This window comes from Vulpes vulpes, chromosome 1 (assembly GCF_048418805.1).
Source record: "Vulpes vulpes isolate BD-2025 chromosome 1, VulVul3, whole genome shotgun sequence".
Classification (NCBI taxonomy): domain Eukaryota; kingdom Metazoa; phylum Chordata; class Mammalia; order Carnivora; family Canidae; genus Vulpes; species Vulpes vulpes.
Genome location: NC_132780.1, coordinates 194,469,343 through 194,482,290, shown reverse-complemented (window position 1 = coordinate 194,482,290; position 12,948 = coordinate 194,469,343). Strand labels below are relative to the sequence as shown.

General features: G+C 42.5%; 1 protein-coding gene across 2 annotated transcripts in view; it reads right to left on the bottom strand.

The window, feature by feature from the left end:
* ARMC2 (armadillo repeat containing 2) overlaps window positions 1–12,446 on the bottom strand; it is a 104,638-nt gene extending 92,192 nt beyond the window's left edge. The window contains exons 1-3 of one of the 2 annotated variants that reach the window (XM_072738396.1): window positions 12,240–12,446; window positions 3,946–4,214; window positions 3,390–3,462 (exon numbers count right to left, since the gene is read on the bottom strand). In XM_072738396.1, coding sequence (XP_072594497.1) covers window positions 3,390–3,462; window positions 3,946–4,163 — 291 coding nt within the window. In that variant the 5' untranslated portion in view covers window positions 4,164–4,214; window positions 12,240–12,446. The remainder of the gene's footprint in view (window positions 1–3,389; window positions 3,463–3,945; window positions 4,215–12,239) is intronic. The other variant, XM_072738398.1, reaches the window with a different exon arrangement.
* Between the last annotated feature and the right edge of the window lie 502 nt (window positions 12,447–12,948).

The window sequence follows — 12,948 nt, the reverse complement described above, 5'->3', positions numbered from 1 at the left end:
AAAGTTTAATAAAAATATTTGCGACTTAAACAACCAGAATTTGCAGGTTTAGGAAACACAGGGAGAATTCTGTTTTGACAATAATAATGATGAAAGACAAAACCTTCTATTTATTCACAGGGTCAATCTCTTTTCCTACTTCATACAATCCAAAGTAAGAGAGCAGCTGTTCCTGTGTATATAAATCTGAACACCAGTTAACCAGGGTAGTGGAATGAAAACAGAAATAACTACTACCACCGACAGCTCCACATCTCAGAGCTGTCGTGGGAAGATAGGGAGCTGCAAAAAAAGAAAACAAATGTACCAGGGCATACCAATATAGCAACCAGGTATACATGTTTCCCTCCTGTCTTATATGATTACAGGTGCTAACGGGAACCTTGCTGAGGCAGTCAGGCCAGGCAGCCGAGGCCCGAGTGGTCAGGGCACAGGGCACCCCTGAGTGCAAGGAGCCTACTGCCTGCTGGAGGGTGTGAGGTGGGAGGAGCACAGGCCAGACTGTGCAGGGTGTGGGGAAGGGCAGAAACAGGGAGAGGGGGAAACATATAAGCTCAAGGAGGTAAGCTGACCTGTTAAATGTAGGAGTTGGAATGGGCTGCTTCCTTGGTCCCTCTTCCTTAACTGACTGCTAGTTGAGGAATTCTTAAAAGGTAAGCTAGCCTGAGAAAGTGACCTAGAGCCAGAAAGTGCTGAAGTTCAGTCGGTCAGGTTTTCACAAATTTTTTCAGCAAGTAAGCCCCTTAACTATGGTATACTCCAGACCCAGCCTCCAGCTGTCTCCTATTTCCCCACTCCCTTGTCCTTCACTTCTACTTCTTCTTAACTCCCTCGTTTGCCAGGACAGTAGTTCTGGGAGTCAGAGGATTCCCTCAAAGGTGAAATGGAAAAAAGGAAAGAAGGTGGAGGGGCAGGTAGTATAAGTTCACTTTCAGAATTTTTTGACTGGGGGCTCCATACTTTAGTTATAGTTTGTAGTGAAATATACTTCGGACTGTTACATAATCAATTATAACAAAAAGAGTTCGAACTACTGGAGTTATTTCACTCAACATGGGGATTTCTGAGTCTATTTTTACTTTGCACATAGCATCTAACCATTCTGCAGTAAAGAAATATAATTATAGTGACCGTAAACAGAGGCAAATGTCAATGTTATTTTTGCCTCATATCTAATCCTGCAGTCCAGAGACTGTACCAGTTTGACAAGAACTGGCTTTGACTAGGTTAACTCTAGAACAAGAGATTTTTTAGGAAATAGGCCCAAACTTAGTGAATCTCCCAAAACTACAGAATATTAAGAATAATACATAGGTGTCAAAAGACAGAATCATAAAATAGAGAGCCACTCTACAACAGGAGCTTGGAAGATACTTCTATAGAGAATTAACTAGCCACAAAAACATCCCTAAAGATACTTGCTCCTGGTGGTTTCACCAACAACACAGCCCAGCCAGACCTCCCTGTTGTGGGTAGGTATCACTATGGGTTAACCAATCTATTCCACATGCTTCTACTTTCAAATAAGAATAGCCAAACAAACAGCATAAGCTATTAGAGGGGAGCCTCAATATGAAAAACAGGGACCAAAATAAACATAAAAGTGCAACAGAGACACAGAGGGAAGACCATATAAAGACAAAGGGAGAAGATGGTCATCTACAAGCAAAGGAGAAAGGCCTCAATAGATATCAACCCGACTGCCCCCTTGATCTTTGACTTTCAATCTTTAGAACTGTGAGAAAATAAATATCTGTCATTTAAGCCACACACACACACACACAAAGACACACATACCACAAACACAAAACACAACAGAGATTTTAAAGGAAGAAGGAAACAATTTAAAAATCAAAATTATCATTAATATACTCAGACAAGATGCTACAACCATGAAATATAAGAATAGTATAGGTAAGAAAAGATAACTTAGAGCAGGGAAAAAGCTCTTAGGAAATTAAAAATAACTAAATAATTTAAAAATATGAAAGCAGAAATGAAAAGAACTCAACAAAAGATTAGAAGATAAAGTCTCTTCCAAAAAAAGATGGGAAATAAAAATTTTAAAAAGAAAAGAAAACTGTATGGGTCCAAGGACTCCTCTATATTGGAATAATATATTCCAGAAAGAGCAAACAGAACAAAAAAGAGGGAAAGACATAGCAAAATAATTCAAGGACATTTCCAAGAGTTAAAGGGCATGAGATTCCATTGAAAGTGCCCAGCACTGTGGATGAAAATGGACTAACACAAAGGTCCATTATCATGAAATTTCAGAGCACTGAAAACAGAAAGAAAAATCCTACAAACTTCTAGAGAGAAAAAACAGCAATCAAGGTCTCAAATAGTGTACTTCCCATACATCTTTTCTGTAGAAGCTACTGGAGGAAGTCCTCCAAAAGTAAATTAAGAAAGAGAAAAACATAGGATACAGGAGACAGGTTAGCCATGATAAGAGGGAAAAGCAAGCTGTGTGCCAGGTGCCAAGGGTAAATGGTCTGAAAGAAAGTGGGGAAAGTTCTCCAAAAAGATGAATAAAAAGAATACCTCATGTACCTGAATAGGTGGAGGAGATTTAGATCCCTGGGGAAGAGTTTGGGATTGAAATGGTAATCATAGAAAACTAAAAAAGCAAGGCAATTATTAACACCAGGGAAAACAAAAAGTGGCATACGGAGGGAGAAGTAGTCATCATTATTAGTTCAAGGCTCAGTTGTAAACAGGGTTTATATAATCATAGAGAAAAGGGATCTAACCAAAATTATGATATGTCTATATTGGGAATAGCAGTGGAGATTTTTGTGAGGATGTGTGGGAGGAAAGACAAGAGTTAAACCCTCATCTTCTTTAGTGAGAAGTCATTAGATAATTCCTCAAGCTCATAAGGCAGAGAGGAACAAGACACTGTTATTAAATTTTTGGGATATAAATACCAAAAGAATGTGCCAAAAGAGTTTAAAGTGAAAGCCACTGGGAAAGGTAGAATGAAGAATAAGGGGACAAGAGACCCCTGAAGTGTTTTGGGTAACAAATCTTTGGCACCTTATGTACACACAATATATAATTTATTTGTATATGTGACTGTTAAAAATAATCTATATGCATAAATTTTTTAAAAATTATGAAAAACAAAAAATATTGTAAAACATTCTGTTTGCCAGGTTATCGTCTATTTCTGAAATTCTTCTTTTTATCAAACTATAGGAAAATAGTAGAAGTATTTCATTAGACATAAAATATTATATTTGAAGAAATATAAAAGAAATTGCTTTCATAATAAATTATCAGTAAACTTAAGTCTATATGATCCTTAGCATATACAAGTACTGATTCCAAGTATTTGGGGCCAATTCCATTTCACAGCACTCATGGTAATATAAAGTACTCACAAGCTCTAGTGGACTGAGACGAGCACCAGAGATGGGCCTGGAATCAGATGACTCAAAACTGGATGCATGGAGGCTAGCACAGGGGATGGAATAGAAATATTAGTTTGTGAAGAATAATTTATTTTTACTATATGTTAGTTAATTCTAGCCTCAAAACAAAAGCATTTAATGCATCACCTTAAGGGAGAAGCAGTATTTTAAAAAATCGTAGTACTTAGAACATTTTATTAATAAGTTTTTTTCATTGCTTTTTGGGGTATTAGAAATACTGAATAATGAAAAGAAGAAATGTATATAGAGACTTTAAAAAAAAACTTTGTTCATATTGCTTTATATAGTTGGTATGGCAACCACTACACACCATTTCAAACCAAAGCAACTTCTTGGACCCAAGATCTGGACTTACCTTTAGGAATCTTGAATAGAAACAAGAGGTGTAATTAGCAGACATCAAAATGAAAAAAAAAAAAAGCAACTATCCATAACTAGAATTTAAGGGAAAGTGTCATTTGGTGGCTTACATATCCAAGTGTACAGGCAAGAGAAATGTCATTACCTGAAAGAAGAAGGAGGTCTATTTTCTGGTGTTCTTGAAGATGTAGGCCCAAATAGTTTTCTTTGGTCTTCCCGTGGTGTAAATGGTCTCTGGGTCCCAACAGTTCTTAAAGCATTTCGTGCTTCGCTTATGATTTCTGCGCTGGTCTTCTGCTTGGACATAGAAGGTCGATAAAATGGATCCAGTTTTTCTAACTTTTTGTCATTTGGAGATAGCATCTTTCCTTTTAAAGTCAAATGTTCTTCAGGTAGACACCACACTCTGCAAATCTATGGTACAAAATATTAACTGTTTTCATCAATGGTTTTAGAAAGCAGTGCTTAAACACATCCACATATGCTTAAGGCATTCCTCTATGTTAAACTAGAAAAAGTCACAATTTTTAAAAAGATTTTTTTATTTATTTGAGAGAGACAGAGCACCCGTGAGCAGGGAGGTGGGGGGGTTGGCAGAGGGAGAGGGAAAGGGAGAGAATCCCAAGCAAACTGCACTGAGTATGGAGCCTGATGTAGGGTTCCATCTCATGACCTGGGATCATGATCTGAGCTGAAATCAAGAGTCTGACACTTAACTAACAGAGCCACCAGGTACCCTGTCACAAACAATTTTTAATTAACAATATACCAGGCAGTTATAATTAGAAGATCAGGGTGGAAGAAAAGCTTTCAAAAATATAGGTTGATGTGTACAGTTATGCCTATGGGAATATATGCACTTGAGGGAAATGATGTGCAGGGAAGAGAGCCAGGATGAAAGCTAAACCTGGAGAGAAAGAGGATAAATCATGAAATAGGACAGGCTAGGAAGAGAAAATCATCTTGTATTCCCCAATCTAGAAAAAAATAAAGAAAGAAAAATAAAGAAAGAAAGAAAGAAAAAAGAAAGAAAGAAAGAAAGAAAGAAAGAAAGAAAGAAAGAAGAAAGAAAAAATAACACTGAGGGGGGAGAGGGTTCTTTTAAAATTTTAACTAAATCTTCCCTTTTTTTGCCTACTGCCCTCCACATAAACTGCTGGTTTAAGGTTAGATTTAGACAGATGGGGCCTATTTCCAAGCTATATTTGCTTTTATAAGCTGTAGTTTGTAAACTCAGGGAAAGGTTCAGCCCCACATTTGCCTGTGATGTATTTAAATAAATTGATACAAATCACCTTCAATATGAGATAGAGTCCTCAATGAATAAATATCAAATATCCTTCGCAGGCTCATTTTCTCAGATAAAGACTTAAAGTCATTCACAAGGGCCATGGGAATGCAGATTCTTCTTAAATACTGGTGTGTCCCCATGGAGGCCTGGTTAACTTGGCAAGACACCTTGATAGCTCTAAAACTTTAAAACAGCTGAGATTTTAAAAACTTAATTCTAATTAGTATATGGTATTAGGAGTTCATTTAAACAACAACAATAACAATAACTCAGATAGATCCCTGAAATATATCTCTAAGGAGAAAGAGGCCTGGAAATTTTTCCTACATTTCAATGCCCAATTTTAGAAAAAACTTGCAAAAATGAAACATTTTTTTGTGACATATGCCCAAGGAAACTAAAAAGACTTCATTTCCATAAGTAGAATCAACAGATGATTCCTTAGACAAGAGGATTTACTATATTATGATTCTATACATTAAGTTGTTATGTAACAACAGACAACAAGAACATTTGTTTAGTTCTACCCAGGCCCTACCCTAAAAGTTTTTAGGGTAAAAGTGTATGATGAAAACTACAAACGATATTTTGTTCCATTTGCCCTTTTTCTTTTTAGTGTTAAATGTACTTTATTACTTTTGAAAATCTATCACCTGTACATGAGGATTTTTGGTCAGTCATAATACCTGACTGGCCAGCACAGATAAATATTTACAGAGAAACACTAATACTTTAAAAAACTAGCCTTTGGAAGACATTTTTGAATTAAAAAAATTGTTTCAAGATTTATTTATTTATTCATGAGAGACACAGAGAGAGAGGCAGAGACAGCCAGAGGGAGAAGCAGCCTCCCCACAGGGGATGTGGAAATCGGTCCCAGGACCCTGGGATCATGCCCTGAGCCATCCAGGCATCCCTAATTTAAAATTCTTAAAATGTTAAAACCAACATGAGTTGCAGTTTGTTTTTTTTAAAGATTTTATCTATTTTTTAATGAGGGACAGAGAGAGAGATTGAGAGAGAGAGAGAGAGAGAGAGGCAGAGACACAGGCAGAGGGAGAAGCAGGCTCCATGCAGGGAGCCTGACATGGGACTCGATCCCAGGTCTCCAGGATCACACCCTGGGCCAAAGGCGGTGCTAAACTGCTGAGCCACTGGGGCTGCCCGAGTTGCAGTTTTTAATGCTATACCTTTCATATGAAAAGATCTAGCAAGGTAAAACAGAAAAAAAAAAATTACTAGATAAGCAGTCCTATTCTAGGAATTTTTGATGTAGGATTTTGAATTTAAGCAAAGTCTCCAAAAGCATGCACATTAATACAAATAATAAAAACCATGACAGGCCAAGTACATTTTACTTCTAATGCTTCTGATATGACCGGCCATTTATTTTTAAAATATTCAAGGCTAGTTATTAAAAATGTGTATAAGTGTTTTTCGTATATCCATATGTAAGGCTTCTCCTGCTATCTAAAAGCAGAGCATTCCTGTGAAAGCTCTAGTAAGGCGAAACGGTGTGAGGTATCTGGTATCCCCCACTTTCTGCCACTTTGCTTTCACAAAAGACCTACAATAATACCTGTTTTCATTCACCAGAAGAAATCCGAAGAGGATTTTTGCTTTTCTAAGAAAGCCCTAACGCAGGTCTTGCATAAAAGCAAAGTGATATAACAGGAACCTTCAGAAAGCAGGGGATACCTGTGTTAATTTGGATGCATAATAATATAAATTCAGTCCCCTCACATCTTACTCAAGGGGCCTTATCAGTTTTGTTTGCCTGTTTGTTTTTAAAAGGCCCACCGCAAAAATAAATAAATAAATAAAAATTTTAAAAAATTAAAAAAAATAAAAGGCCCACTGCAATAAGAAAGCGTGCCACTTAGTGAGAAGTTCCTATACAATGAACGAACAGGTTTTTCCCGGAGCCCAAATGAGGTTTGTGATTCCTTTGGCCCCACATAGCACTAATTAAGTCTAGCAATGTCAAAGGTGATCTGGTAAATGTAATAAAGATTAGAGAAAGTGCTTTGGATGAACAATAATGGACCATCATTCCTGACTGAGATTTGGCATTTTAGTTTGCATGGAAAACTATACTCTTTTACAGAGTAATTAAGCAGGTTGAGTAAGTACTGAGTAAATATGCAGGTTGAATGCAAACAATTCTGTACTTTATTTGGGCATACAGGAGTTTAGATTGATCAAATATTGGTGGAAATAATGTAGAATAATGGGCCTAAAAATCTTTTTGTTTGTAAATTTCTACCACAAATTCTTTTTTTTTTTTTTTTAAGATTTTATTTATTTATTCATAGACACACAGAGAGAGAGGCAGAGACACAGGCAGAGGGAGAAGCAGGCTCCATGCAGGGAACCTGACGTCGGACTCGATCCCTGGTCCCCAGGATCACGCCCTGGGCCGAAGGCAGGCACCATACTGCTGAGCCACCTGGGCTGCCCCCTACCACAAATCCTAACACAAATTTCTCTCTCCCTCTTCCTTTCCCTTTCTCCCAAACTTGAACAGTTACATTGTGAGAAGCAGTTTCAATAACGTAAGCTCTTTCATAGTTAATCTATGATCACATTAATGTTAACATGTCACTAATTCAAATATGGAAGCGTTCAATGATACAAGTGAACTGAATTAGAAGTGTGTTTTCTGGGGAAAGGGAAGAATTTTTTCCTTTCTATTTGTTGAATTACAACTTCTTATTATAGAGGATTTTTGCCAGCTTACTCACTCAGAGTTTGAAAGCTTGTCTGTTTATAGGAAAGTACACCTGATCCATAACACAACAGTATCACAGAAATTTTAACTTTATGAAAATTCTCCTGACAACAAATCCATCCAGCTAGTATGGATTGTTTCCTATGTGCACGGCCCTATGCTTGGATCTCTGGGAATACAGGAATAAATACTGTCTTCACTCTCAGGCAAGAAGGACCACTAAGGCTAGTTACACATTTGCTTTGATATCAAACACTATGCTAAGCAGTCTCAATGAATTCCTACAACAGTTTTGGGAGGGATGGAGTCTTAGACAATTGCACAAAAGCTATCACCTATGCCCAATGATATTCAAACTACTACTCATAAGATAGGGTGGGGGGTGGGGGGACACCTGAGTGGCTCAGCGGTTGAGCGTCTGCCTTCAGCTTAGGGCATGATCCCGGGATCCAGAATTGAGTCCCATATCAGGCTCCTTGCAGGAAGCCTGCTTCTCCCTCTGCCTGTCTGCCTGTGTCTCTGCCTCTCTCTCTCTCTGTCTCTGTCTCTCTCTCTGTGTGTGTCTCTCATGAATAAATTAAAAAAAAAAAAAGATAGGATGGTGGGCTGCAGATATTTATGCACCAATATAGAGACATGCCAATATTTTCACAACTGGAGTAGCTTTCTTGGTGTGTAAAGGCTGAATGTCTTGTATTCAAATGATTTTAACACAAGGTAAGAAACTGATGGGGGCAATAAAAAAAAAAAAAGAAATAACTCCTATGTGATTACAAAAAAAAGAAGGATTTCTGATTGGGAGAAAGTGTCAGGAAAACTTCCTGGAGGAGGTGATGCTCAAGCTGGGTTCTGAAAAATGGGCTGAATTTGAAGCATGTGGCAATGGCTGACATTAGGGCTAGAGGAGAAAAGGAACTGCCAGCAAATTCAATGAGTGAGCCAAGGCAGGGTGCCATGAACATATGGGGTGTGTACTGGACAAGAACAGGCTCTGGAAATACAGATTGGAGTTGGACCAGAGAGAGAACTGACTGGCAGGTCAAGAAATAAAAAAAGCTGGTGAGCAAATTAATTAACAGATTTGGAAGCATGATGTGATCTGGCAGGAACGTGCAAGATGGAAAGGAGGGAAAAGACTAGAAAGGGACAAAATCAGGTAGTTCTTATGTAATCAGCCAACTAATTCTTAGAGGCCCTCCAGGAAGCGTTCCTAGACATGCCTCCCCCCATCCTCCAGCCTCAGTTAGGTGCTCCTTCTCCACACTCTACAAGGCCACTGGTTGGCTCCTGTCAGCTCACCCCTCCCATATGCACCTGGTGCTGCCTCGCCAGACTCTGAGGCACAGCTTTTTATGTGAGGCATGGCTGAAGGTCAACACTTGTAGAATCGCTGAACTCCATTTTCTTTTTTTTCTTTAGACCTACTTAGTTTAAGGGAGAAAGAGAGAGCGCCTGTGAGCGAGAGGGAAGGGCAGAGGGAAAGGGAGAGAGAGAGAATCTCAAGCAGACTCCTCTCCTCGAGCGCAGAGCCCGACTTGGGGCTCCAACTCACAACCCTGAGATCATGACCTTAGCTGAAATCAAGAGTCAGGAGCTCAACCAACTGAGCCACCCAGGCACCCCTAAACTCCATTATCCAATATAGATCTGAGCTATGAAATATCAAGCTGAAGGCAATATGGCTTCTTTGATTGGAGACATTTGTCACAGTGGATTAGGAAGGCATATGGGACTTTATTTCAAATGGCATCTGATTCTTTTTTTCTCTCTCTCTCTCTTTTTTTAAAGTAGGCCCCATGCCCAGTGTGGGGCTTGAACACATGACCCTGAGATCAAGAGTTTCATGCTCTACTGACTGAGTCAGCTGGGCACCCTGTCAAATGGCATCTGATTCTTGATGCCAAGTGGTAAGATGAGATTAAATTCAGTCTCCTTTTCCTTTCTTGCTTTCACTGCAAGTTGCCTGGCAGGGAGTAAGGCTGGATAAACAGTCCATGTATGAGGTCTTGAAAGCCTGAGATGGAGGAGTAAAGGCGAAACAGAGGGGAGAAGAAAGATGAGAACAAGTGAGGGGCAACAAGAACAGAAGAACCACCAGGATTTTGCAGCTGAGAAGGTAGGAAGAAGCCAGAGGGGACACTTAATACAAACCCAGAAGGGTGAGGTCAGAGGACTAGGGGACCTTTGAAAAGAAAGCAGCAGAAGTACACTTTGAAGGGAAAGAAGAAAAAGGCTGCGAGCTGTCTTGCACCACTGTCCCGAGCTGATGATGTCCACAGGACCTCTAGAGGATGACCACCACCAGCAGTGGGAAGCTTGAAACTGGAGATCTTCATTTTTAACAAAACATTTCTTATTTGTTGGGGGAAAGTTTCAGAGTCATCATTTATAAAAATTTGTACCTAAATATAAAGACCTGTCTTTACCTTTGCCACTCCTAGTCTCTTGAACCAGAGCCTCCTTGCTACATGCAGCACTACTCTATCAAGGTAAGAGGTCTGCAACAAAGAGAAAGGCTGACCGCCTCTACCTTCTATTGCCTGCAAATCAAATACAGATCTTCCTCAACTCATGAAAAGTTGAAAAACCCATCATATGTTGAAAATAGCATTTGGTAGAAAATGCATTCAATCCACCTAATCTACTGAACATCACAGTATAACATAGCCTAACTCAAACATGCTCAAGATACTTGACATTAGCCCACAGCTGGGCAATATCGGCTAACACAAGGTCTATTCTACAATGAGTGTTGAACACCTCGTGTAATTCATCGAATGTAAACGTGCCAAAAGTAAAAACCGGAATGGCCTGGGTGGCTCAGTCGGTTAAGCAGCAGCCTTCCACTCAGGTCATGATCTTGGGATCCTGGCATCAAGCCTCTCACCACCCCCTGCTGAGCAGGGAGCCTGCTTCTCCCTCTGGGCCTCCTCCTCTCCCCTGGGGGATGCCAGCACATTTTCTCTCCCTCTCTCAAATAAATGAATAAAGTCTTTAAATTAAAAAAAATTTTTTTTTAAACCAGAATGACTATATGGATACAGAATGGTTGTGAGTGTATCACAGTGAGTGGCTGCCACTGCCCAGCATCACCAGAGGGTATCATAGAGCCAGCCGATTGCTAGCCCTGGAAAAGATAAAAACTCAAAGTACGGTTTCTACTGAATATGCTTTCACACCATCAGTAAAGTTGAAAAACTTTAAGTTGAACCATTGTGAGTCAGGGCCACTTACACTCCAGACCCTTTGCGTGATTTTGAAATACTCTTCTGTTAATATGAGCACCCAAAGAGGCAGTGGCTAAGGGCAGTGCAGAGCAGAGGTTCAAGTACTCTCTTGGCAATTCACAGCTATGTGACCTCGGCCAGGATTGTAATGCCTCCGGGCTTCAGTTTCCTCATCTGTAAAATAGGGATGGTCATAATTGGCTTATCCGATTGTTCTGATAATTACATAACACAATTCGTGTAAAGTGCTTTCGCATGGCACCCGGCCCTTAAGAAAAATTGAACTAGTACCGGAGCCCTGTGTCATGAAAAGATCCAATAAAAATTCTCCCATGAATAAAAAACTGCATTAAAAAAAAAAGAAAGAAATTGCAAATGAAAGGGAATGATGTCTATTTAGCGTTTCCATAAATTCTGGAAGTTAAAAATTGAAAATTTTTTTAAATGAAAAGGAATTTTTTTATTAGGTATTTTATGGGATATCAGGTATGCCAAGTCAACGACTAATCAGAGTTTTATTGATCCGCAAAATAGGCTACTTCTACTGCTTCTTGCTTCTCTACCGAGTTATAATTCTAAATCAGAGATGGGAGACCTGCAGGCGTGGGAACGGACAATAAAAGGGCTTCGTAGGGACGAATGATGTACTGTTCTGTATCCTGTTGCACAGAGGTGGACCTCGTTATGTGTTTGTTGGGGCCCTGCCTATCGGCTGCCCAGAGTCCAGGTACGAGCCCTGTGACCGTGGCAAGGCCCCCCGGGTCATCACTCGCGTTCAATAAACATTTCCAAGCTTCTGTTAGACGCCGCGCACTTGACAACCGTCCAGGGTGGAGCGAGCCCCCTCCCCGGCAGCGTGCACAGGGCCCCGGTCTCCCTCCAACCGCACGAAGGCGGCGCGCAGCAGGGAGGCCCCGGGCCCCGCGGGGGAGCCTCGCCTCCCGGGCCGACCCGGCCTCCCCGCCCCGCGGCGCCCCCTGCTCCCTCCACAGGCTGAGGCCGGGACCCGGCGCAGCAACAGGAGCAGGAGCAGGAGCAGCAGCAGGAGCAGCAGGAGCAGCAGGAGCAGCAGGAGCAGCAGCAGCAGCAGCAGCAGCAGCAGCGCGGTGCCCCCGCCCGCCGGCCCCCCAGCCCGCCCGCCGCGCCCGGCCCGCCGGCGTCTCCATGGTAACCGTACACAAACCACCTACCGGGGCGCCGGGGCCGCCCGCCTGCAGAGCCAGGTCGCCGCTGGGCGGGCGGAGCGGGACAGGAAATGAGCTGGGAGCGGGCGCAGGGAAGGGGGCTTCCGGCCGGCCCCGAAGCCCCCGTGATTCGCGCTGGTGACTGCACCGCGGCGGAGGCTGAGCGCATCCCTCAGCTTCCCGGAGGGAGGCGGCGGCAGCCCGGGAGGAGCGGCGGGGCGGGGCCGGGGCCGGGAGGGGCGGGGCCGGGGCCGGGAGAGGCGGGGCCTGGGCCGGGAGGGCGGGGCCTGGGCCTGGAGGGCGGGGCCGGGCCGGGAGGGGCGGGGCCAGGAGAGGACGGACGGGAGGCCTCCCCGCGCTGCGCGCCCACTGGGCCTGCGCGGCGCCCTCCCCCCCCCCCCCCCCGCCCCGCAGCGCATGCGTAGGAACGCGGAGGCCGCGGGCGAGCAGGTGCAGAGCCCGCAGGCCTGGCTGCGGCGGGAGGGTCCTGCGCGCGATCTCCGCTTGAAGCCTGGGATGGGGAGCAGTTCCCTTTTAAATCGGCAGCTTACCTGGGCGGCTCAGCGGTTGAGCATCTGCCTTTGGCTCAGGTCCTGACCCCTGGATCCTGGGATCCTGTCCCACCTCGGGCTCCCTGCATGGAGCCTGCTTCTCCCTCTGCCTGGGTCTCTGCCTCTCTCTCTCTGTGTCTCTCATGGATAAATACACAAAATCT